Genomic DNA, 10,561 nt, shown 5'->3' with positions numbered 1-10,561 from the left:
TCTTGTATGTTGATGATATGTTAATCGCTCAAGAGCCAAAAGAGATAGATAAGTGAAGGCTCGCTTGAATCAAGAGTTCGAGATGAAAGATCTAGGTGAGGCTAAGAAGATTCTCGGCATGGAGATAAGTAGAGATAGACAGAGAGGCAAGCTTTGCTTGAATCAGAAGCAATATCTGAAAAAGGTATTACAATATTTTGGTGTAAATGAAAACACAAAACATGTAAGTACCCCACTTGCTTCTCATTTGAAACTTAGTGCTCAATTATCTCTGAAAACTGAAGAAGAAAGAGAATATATGGCAAAAGTCCCATATGCAAATGTAGTTGGGAGTTTGATGTATGCAATGGTGTGTACGTGGCCCGACATTTCACAAGTCGTTGGAGTTGTGAGCGGTATATGCATGATCCTCGAAAAGGACATTGGCAAGTCGTGAAATGGATTCTACGGTATCTTGAAAAATCGTAGATGTTGGTTTAATTTTTGAGCAGGATGAAGCACTTGGTCAGTTTGTAGTTGGATATGTTGATTCCGACTTTGCTGGTGATTTAGATAAACGTCGTTCAACCACGGGTATCTGTTTACTCTTGCGAAAGCCCAGTGAGTTGAAGTCTACCTTACGATCTACATGATGGTGTGTCTACTACAGAGGCGTAATATATGGCGATTCTGTGTCATTAAGGAGACTATTTGGCTTAATGGATTGTTGAAAGACTTGGGAGTTGATCAAAGTCACATTAGTCTATATTGTGACAATCGAGCGCTATTCATTTAGCAAAAATCAAGTCTATCATTCAAGAACCAAGCATATCGACGTAAGATATCACTTTGTGCGGAAGTCTTTGAAAAGGAAAAATTCTACTTCGAAGATTCCGACAGCAGATAATCCGCAGATATGATGACCAAGGTGGTAACAACAATCAAGTTTAATCATTGTTTGAACTTGATTAACATCCCGAGAATTTGAGCACCTTCAGTGTATGGCGCCGAGAGCGCATTTGTAGGCACTACAAAAGATAGCTTTATCGAATTTGGGGAGTTGAAGGAAGTGTGTGAAGATGTGATTATCCTAATCAAATCTTCAAGGTGGAGATTGTTAACATTAATGGAAGACAATTAATAATGGTTGCCATTAACATTAATGGGAGACAATCAAAAATGACAACCACCAACTTTGAAAAAGTGGCATGGGATAATTTTTTTTGGTCCTTGAGATAATGGGCTATTTATAGTTTGGTCCTTGAACCTCAACTATAAATAGGCCTTCTCATTTCTCATTTCATCATCCCAACCAATCTTTCTCTCTTAGTTTTCTCTCTTCTCCCATTTGAGAATTCTTAAGGAATTCTATTTGTTTGTAATATTTTGAAGATAGTAAAGTTATCATCTGGTGTTAGTCCCCGAGGACGTAGGTATAATTTACCGAACCTCGTTAAAACTCTTGTGTTCTTTTTATCCTATTTTTCTTTCAATATTTGAGGGTATAATAGTAGTATTTAATTGTGCTATTAAATTACGTTAGAAGGAATATTCTGACTAAGGAAAGACTTGGTATTTAAGAGATCCTTGTGATCCACCTCTCTTCCCTGGGAATTGAACTTTGTGTGATTTTTTAGTACAATAATTTACACGCTTCCGACCCTATTAGAACAACACCAACTTCACATTCATAAGATCGACCAGTTCGTTAACGGCCATGGTCTCATTCTTGATTCCAGAGGACTCTGTAGCTGAAGCACCGTGAAGCTCAAATTCTCGAGACTTTCCTCCGCAATCGTTATTCACAGGAAGAAATTGGAAGTAAGCCGTATGTGGGAGAAAGGTGTAAGAGACATCAAAGGGCTTGCTTAGAGGATTTAAATTGATCCCAAAACTACATTCTGAAGAATTATAACTTCGTGAAACTAAAGGGATCCCTCCTCCATAAAATTCAAGTAATGAAACATATTGGCTCATGGAACCTGTAATGATGCCATGAATATACTTGATTTTAGGCCAAAGTTTCTTAATGATCCCTTCCCATGATATATCCTGGCATATTTGTTGAATCAAATCAGCCAATTCAGGGTTTGGCCCAGTAAGGATGGATGACATAGCATTTCTGCAACCATGGTCGGTAATCCAATCACTGAGATAACCTGTTCTAATGTTGGAACAAAATTCTTTCCAATAATCTTCTAAGAACTTGATGCTCCTTGCCAAAACTGATGCAAAGCTTGATCCGATCACTATGATCTTGTCGAGCTGTAGTAAACCGGAAAGCAATTGGCAGTACATACTCTGCTTGTTCTCCAAACATAAGATGGTGTCAATAGGACTTGTGGAAGACTTAGCCAGGCTATTTTTGAAGGTATTGGTCTTGGAAAAGAATGTTGTGTAGGGTGATGCCACTAATCCAGATGGAGTTCCCATCTCTGGTTTGATAAAATGTAGGAGCAATAATTTGCCTTCGTCTAAGCCACTAAAACATCTGCCAAGAAAAAGGGAAAAGAAAATTCAATTAGTTGTTTGTTTGATTATGTAATTACAGCGAATATTTAAGAGGAAAATAACACATGAGTAAAGATCTTAATATCGAATTACGACTACTATTGATACTTGACTGTAATTACAGCTAATTAAATGTACTTACTTTTTCACCACAATGTCAGACAGAAGAAGATGATACTTCCTTTTCTCAAAACTTTCAGCTGTCATAGGTATTAACTTCGGCTGTCCCCCAGAAGTACCAGAGCTGTATCCAAAATTAATGGTTTACTTTGAAATGAAAGAAATGTTTAATTTTGAATTTCATACCTCTATTTTACAAAAATCAGTCTCTATTTTCATACCTTCGGATGAACGGGGTTATGGGATCAGCAAACAGGATCGACGAGATCTCTCCATTGGCAATCCGATCTATGTAAGGCTTGATATCTTCGTAAGTAACAATGGGAACATTTGTTTTGAAGCTTTGCTTGTCAGCTTGGCCATTGGGGAAGAATCGACTTAAATATTCTGTTCCTGCATTTCTCGTTAGTATCTCCTCCAGGATTTGTTCTTGTAGTTCATCAGCGTTGTTGGTTAAATCTTCCAATATTTTCATGCCATTTTCATATATTTCCTTTATTTCTGACTCATCAGCCATCAAAGTAGTTGGCAGAGTGAGAAGAACGAAGAAGAAACTCGAGAGGAAACTCAATAAAGAAAAAGAAAAGCTTCGAACTTATTGCTTACTTGAAATTTATTTGGAATATTATTAACCAAATTATATCATATACATATATATATATATATATATATATATATTAATAAAGTGGTTCCCAATCATCTTTCACCTACGGCCTAAAATATTTTAATAATATTAAATAATATTATTTTGAACATTTAAGAAAAATAAAATAAAATAAAGGATTTTAATGTTTTAAAAATCTATTTTAAGTGTTTTAAAAAACAATATATTTTTTTAATATAACTATGAAGGGATTGGTAACGTCTCTAATCTAGTCTAAACAGTAAACTTGAATTTAGGAGATTATATTAATTATCAAGTGATTCGGTCTTTATTTAAATAAGTTTTCATTTAAAACTCTAGTTTATTCAGTGATTTATAATTTATATTCTAGTTAAATTTATTAAAGTTAATAACGTAATTAAAACGTAAGCCTTTTTAATAAAACAATTCGGTTTAACCAAATATTAACAATTAATAACCTAAATTTTATAACCCATACTTGAATCGATGCATCTAATAATTAAATTAAAATTAATTTCAAACCATGGTTCATAATAAAAGAAAACAAAAAATAACTCCACCTCTTAAGAAATTAAAAATAATAATATTAACGAAAATAAAGATGAAACAAAAGTCGAGACCCTCCAATTGTAGTGTCTATGTCCTACCATGAAGGATTTTCTAAAAAGATGGAAACTAAGGGGAGTGAACTATGGAAACTCAATGCAAGTCCCTTATAATAAACTAAATCATACAGTTATGTTTTTAAACATTAAATACACATCACACACCATTATCAATAATAATAATTGGTTATAATTATCTGTTAATTTCAAATACAGTGATTCGGTGTTGTTACTCTAGTCAAGCAAAAATAATGTTCTAAAACATAGACAATCAACTGAATCAATTTCAGAGTAATTCATACTGTTCACAAAAATATAACACTTTACGTTCGTATCTTTTTATTTCTAATTTAATATATATTCTAGAATACTCTCTATATTTTTATAGAAAACAGATCCGCGTAGCCTTTAATCTTATGTTGTTATTTGTAAATAAAAATAAAAAATTTACAAGTGTAAATAATATTTTAAATATAAATTAATACATGGTTATAAAACGAAAAATAACATAAATATGGTACGAATATGTAAAATTTTCATGATAAAAATAAAAGAAAATAAAAATTATAAAATATAGTGTAGCCTTTAATCTTATGTTGTTAGTTAAGAGAGGAAGTAATTTCATATTGTCTAGGAACAAGTTGCAAATCTATTTATGAATATATATATATACACATATCTCATATCTTATATTACTTTAAAGGCATGTTTTGTAAGTTTGGGTCTATATAAATACATGTTTTGTAAGTTTTATTTTCACGTTAATAAGTAACACAAAAATAATATTGTCACATTTTAGTGCTGATGTGTCAAAAACGTTTTTAACTAGAAATATTTTTCTATCAATATGTTAAAACATATCTAGTTTAATTTTTTTTTTTTTACATTTCACCTAAAAACACTTTCAACTATATGCATTTTTATAAAAACAGTCTATTCCTGTAATTTTTCTAAAAATCACCTATTCAAGAAAATTTAAAAATATTTCAACTTTTATTAGTAAATAGGTCTTTTAATTTTGGTGGAAGAGATACTACCATACCTGCAAGAGTCACCGACATTGCCGCCGTACAGTTGAAAAGACATGGGAACTTAGGGGTTTAGACCATGTTTTTGACCATTTGGACAAGCTCAACTTATCCTTCCCAATTGTATTTCAATGATCCATTTTTCTCCACCGTAACCCCTGCGACGCCGACGCTCCTTAATGCCATCAAACTGGGGTTCATCGCCTTTGGCTTGTTCAAAAAAAATATTTAATTTATTCACTCAATTATTAGTATATTTTTGTTCTAATCATTTTGTTTTAGTCACTTTTCATTAAATAATTAACCGCAGTAATAATGTGATCATTTTTAACTAGTATAATAATATATTTAGTCTCAAATATTTATAAATTCTATTTATTTGATCTTAATTCTAAATAATTCAATAAATTTAATAATACACATTTATAAATTTTATCAATTTGATCCTCAAGCACAAATAATTAAATATAAATATAATTATATTAAACACATAATTAAAACTTGATAAACTTATTTGTAAATTTTTATTTTGATAACTCCAAAACTCAAAACCCCAAAATTCATTAAATTTGTTATTTTTATAAACTTCATTAATGATTGTGGTAATAGCATTCTCAATAGAGGAACCTAAGTTTTCTTATGAAACCTAATAAATAATTAACAAATAAAATGAAAATATAAAAATGAAAAAGCATCTTATTAGCTTTTCCAAATCATCATCTTTTGCATTCTTCTCAACTTGAAGAATCGTATAATAATCTAAACCCATCTCTAAACATAAAATTTTTTGTAAAATTTCTCTTCATTTAATTTGTTTGCAATTTATTAAGAAAATATGTAAATTTTCTAGGTTTTTGATTTTCTAACTTGAATTTTAGATTTTTTATAGTTGTAATATTTTTAATTTTTAGATACATATATTTTTTTAATTTATAATTTCTTTTATATTTTAAGACATTTATATAAATTTTATATATTTTCTTTTAAATTTTTAAAAAATTTATAAACAAAATAGATTAAGACATATCAATGCCACATGTCACAACCTAAGAGTGCCATGTGTCCTATATTTAATATTGTTACAAAAAAATTACCAAAACCCTTAATGTATTTAAAATTTGGGTACTAACTTGAAAAAACAAAATGCTAAGTACCAACATGGGAGGTGTCAAGTTCGAGAGGGGATAAATGTATATTTAAGCCTTATAATTATAATTAAATATAAACGCATATAATATTATTTATATAAATATATAAAAATAATTTTATATTTTATATTTTTCATAATATATAATTTATATTTAATTATATGTATTTGATGATCAAATTGATAGAATGTGTAAGTATTGAGAACTAAATATATTATTATACTAATTAGAAAAAGGCCACATTAATACTTCCATTAATCATTTAATGGAGAGATTAAAATAGAAATGATCTAAAATGTTAGTGACTAAATTAAAAATTTTCATAATTAAATGATCATAATAGAAATATACTAATAGTTGGATGACTAATTTTATAATTTATCTATAAATTAGTTTTTTAAAAATAGGATGTGTGACCAGCCACCAAATAACATAATTAAAGAGACATTAATAATTTAAACATGTCTGTAGAGAGGACAAAGTAACAAATTAGGGTTCAAAATCATATTATTTAATAATTTTTAAAAAGTAATATATTAACTTTTACACGGGGACACGACCAAATAACATAATTAAAGACAGGATGTAGGGTTCAAAATCATATTATTTAATAATTTATTAAAACTGATATATTATCTTTTAAAATACTAATAATTTGAGAGTTGAATTAGTTTTGCAACTTTATTTTTGTATTACTGAAAAATATCAATTTTAAAAGCAATTTGTAAGTTTCATTTTAAAAGCCATATGTAATTCTTTTAAGAATATTTAAATATTTTATTTTTTTAAATAATTATATTTTAATTTTCTGAACTCTTATAATTAATTTTAATTTAAAATTAAATATTTTTATAATATAATTTAATATTTTAAATTAAAAACTATTTTAATATAATTTTAAAATGGACAGAACATATTGATACTCTAATAAACTTAAAAAAAAAAAAAAGCAATTGTGATTTTATTTAGGTAAAAAATTTGTTATTATTAATGTTGGTGTCACAATCAATCAGATATTACTTTAGTTATTAACGACTAAATTTGGTAAATGTACTTGGATCTCATTATAGAGACCTAATCAAATTAATCCTCTAATATTAAATGTATCACTTTAGATCATGTATTGTTGAAAAGAATCAAGTAATATCAAATTGAAACTAAGTTAACATTTACCGTATAAAAATGTCATTTACTATTTAATCGACTTAATATTTTTGAAGTTTTTATAGTTCTTAAAATGAAAATGAAATCTTTTATTTTAAATTAAACTACAATTAAAATAAATAAGATTCGATATATTTTTATATAATAAATGATAAGTCTATTACAATTTGAATTTATTTGATTCATTTGAATAATATAGAGATTAAACTAATCTATTTAATAATAGAAAAAAATTTAATCCGATCCGACCTCCCAAGTATTTAAACCCATAAAATACCATTATTATAAAATAAATTATATTAATTTGATTTTTTTATGATTTTAATATAAAAAATGAAAAATACTAACATAATAAAATTCTAGCATGGGACTTTGTTTTACCACTTTAACAACTATCTTTAGTTACTTCTTTCAACTATCAAACAAAAGCTAATTAATTTGTTCTTACATCCTCTCACCACCCCCCAAAACACCACCACCAAAAAAAATTGTTCTTACATTTTTCTCCCTTTTCTTCAAGTTTTCCTTTCCGATTTGTTCTTTGCTCTTTTTACTCTCCCAACGACTGTGATGGATGGTGATATAGAAATAAAGGAAATATATGAAAATGGCATGAAAATATTGGAACATTTAACCAACAATGCTCATGAACTACAAGAACAAATGTTGGAGGAGATACTAAAGAGAAATGCAGGAACAGAATATCTATCCAGATTCTTCTCCAGTGACCAAGCAGACAAGCAAAGCTTCAAAACAAATGTTCCCATCGTTACTTATGAAGATATCAAGCCTTACATAGATCGGATTGCCAATGGAGAGACCTCGTCGATCCTTTTTGCTGATCCCATCACCCAGTTCATCCGAAGGTATATATAATCAAATTCTGGAAAATTAAAATAGAGTACCTGATTTTTGTGAAGTAGAGGGATGAAATTCAAAATTAAACCTTTTTCCCTTTCAAAGCAATTCATTAATTTTGGATACAGCGCTGGTACTTCTGAGGGGCAGCAGAAGTTAATACCTATCACAACTGAAAGTTTTGAGAAAGGGAAGTATCATCGTCTTCTGGCTGACATTGTGGTGAAAAAGTAAGTACATTTCATTATCCGTAATTACAGTGAAGTATCAATAGCAGTCGTAATTCGATGCTAAGATCTTTACTTCATGTGTTTTTGTCCCCTTCAATATTCGCAGCAATTAGTACCATATCCGCAATCACGATACACATAATCAAACAAACTAATTACTGTTTTTTTCCTTTCTCTTGGCAGATGTTTTAGTGACTTACATGAAGGCAAATCATTCTACCTATATTTTAGCAAACCAGATATGAAAACTCCATCTGGATTAGTGGCATCGCCCTACTCAACATTCTATTCCAAGACCAATACCTTCAAAAATAGCCTGGCTAAGTTTTGCATGAGTCCTATTGAGACCATCTTATGTTTGGACCACAAGCAAAGTATGTTCTGCCAATTGCTTACCGGTTTACTACAGCGCGATGAGGTCGTACGGCTCGGTACGATCTTTGCATCGGTTTTGGCAAGGACCATCAAGTTCTTAGAAGATTATTGGAGAGAATTATGTTGTAACATTAGAACAGGTTACCTCAGTGATTGGATTATTGACCCTGGTTGCAAAAATGCCATGTCATTGATCCTTACTGGGCCAAACCCTGAATTGGCTGATTTGATTCAACAAATATGTGAAGATAAATCTTGGGAAGGGGTCTTTAAGAAACTTTGGCCTAAAATCAAGTATATTAGTTCAATCTGTACAGGTAGCATGAGCCAATATACTCCATTACTTGAACTTTATGGAGGAGGGATCCCTTTAGTTTCACCAAGTTATGTTTCTTCGGAAGCTTGTTTCGGGATCAATATGAAACCCCTAAGCAATCCCTTTGACGTCTCTTACACCTTTCTCCCAAATACGGCCTACTTTGAATTTCTCCCTGTGAACAAAGATGGTGGAGGAAAGGCTCAAGAAACTAAGACTATAGACAAACCGGTCGATCTTGAGAATGTGAAGCTTGGTCAATACTACGAAGTTGTTGTCACAACTTTGGCAGGTAGGTTTCTTTTACTCGGCATCAAAGCTATACGTTGGTTACATCAAGAGACACGGTTAAAAGTCTCACATTGACTACCTCTTCTGTGCACCTAAATGTGTTGTAATCATCTTTTTCAGGTCTATATCGGTACAGAGTTGGAGATGTTCTGAAGGTGACCGGGTTCTATAATAAATCTCCACAGTTTCAATTTGTAGAACGACAGAATGTGGTTTTGAGTATAGGTGCAGACAAAACAACTGAAGAAGACCTTTCGAAAGCAATCACGACTGCAAAACTCATCCTCGAATCATTTGGCATCATGTTGACTGCATACAGTAGCTATTCCGACACCTCGTCGACACCGGGTCGATATGTATTATTTTGGGAGCTGAAGATGAAAGGCAGCAATGATTTACCAAAACTTGATGCCAGGGTAATGGAACAATGCTGCTGTATAGTGGAAGAATCCTTTGATTTTACGTATAAATCATTTAGGAAAGATGGTGCAATTTCAGCTTTAGAGCTAAGGGTGGTTAAACATGGAAGCTTTGATGAACTCATGGTAGGTTTGGATGGCTCTTTGAAGATAATACTTAAAACTACCAATAGTCTCTTTTTAACCCATAAATAAGAGAATAATACACTTTAATTTACTTGAACCCACGTACTCTCTCTTATATTAACAATAATACTCATGCACTAAATAGGATACAATCCCTTAAATTAAAAAGAATAAATAAAGACTTAATTACAATATAAAAACCTTATAATTCCATTGAAGGTTACTATATTGAAGATTACAACTTTGCCTAGATATCCACAATAAAATATTAACAAAATCAATACTATTAAAAAAATCAAGCCAATCTAATTAATTAAATGAAGACGCCTATGAGTTAAAATGTATTAGCTAGTTTCTAATGTCACACATATTGTACATAAATTTTATATAGTTTTTAATTCATTAAATAATATATTTTATAATTTCAAAATATATATTTATACTAATTAAATGAGGATTAGTCAATTAGTTTTGAAAAAATTAATTGTGAGGATAAAATAAAGTTTTAAAAATAAGAGTGAAGTAAAGAATACTCACAAACTAATTAGTTTGTTTTATTTTGGTTACTTAGCTATTAATTTTTTCGTTTTAATCACTCAACTTATTTGAAATTAAATATTTTAGTTACTCTTTCATTAGTTGCTTAATAGAAGTCTAATGTGGGCCTTATTTTATTGGCCTAATAAAAATTTAACCCTTCAATGTTTATGTTTTCTACAAATTTGATCTTAAATCTAAAAATTTCAACAAATTTATTCCTCAATCT

At 29.9% G+C, this 10,561-nt stretch overlaps 2 protein-coding genes across 2 annotated transcripts; one reads left to right on the top strand and one right to left on the bottom strand.

The window, feature by feature from the left end:
• Positions 1-1,537: 1,537 nt before the first annotated feature.
• LOC108472330 (indole-3-acetic acid-amido synthetase GH3.17-like) lies at positions 1,538-3,250 on the bottom strand. The gene is made up of 3 exons (XM_053020991.1): positions 2,832-3,250; positions 2,633-2,734; positions 1,538-2,470 (listed from the first exon to the last, which is right to left on the bottom strand). Exons 1-3 carry the CDS (start codon positions 3,125-3,127, stop codon positions 1,645-1,647), a joined length of 1,224 nt encoding a protein of 407 aa, XP_052876951.1. The 5' UTR covers positions 3,128-3,250; the 3' UTR covers positions 1,538-1,644.
• Positions 3,251-7,646: 4,396 nt separating this feature from the next.
• On the top strand, positions 7,647-9,892 carry LOC108472331 (indole-3-acetic acid-amido synthetase GH3.17-like). The gene is made up of 4 exons (XM_017773822.2): positions 7,647-8,046; positions 8,167-8,268; positions 8,452-9,251; positions 9,371-9,892. Exons 1-4 carry the CDS (start codon positions 7,751-7,753, stop codon positions 9,862-9,864), a joined length of 1,692 nt encoding a protein of 563 aa, XP_017629311.2. The 5' UTR covers positions 7,647-7,750; the 3' UTR covers positions 9,865-9,892.
• The last annotated feature ends 669 nt before the right edge of the window (positions 9,893-10,561 follow it).

This window comes from Gossypium arboreum, chromosome 11 (genome assembly GCF_025698485.1).
Source record: "Gossypium arboreum isolate Shixiya-1 chromosome 11, ASM2569848v2, whole genome shotgun sequence".
NCBI lineage: Eukaryota > Viridiplantae > Streptophyta > Magnoliopsida > Malvales > Malvaceae > Gossypium > Gossypium arboreum.
This window is presented reverse-complemented; position numbering and strand designations above follow the sequence as displayed.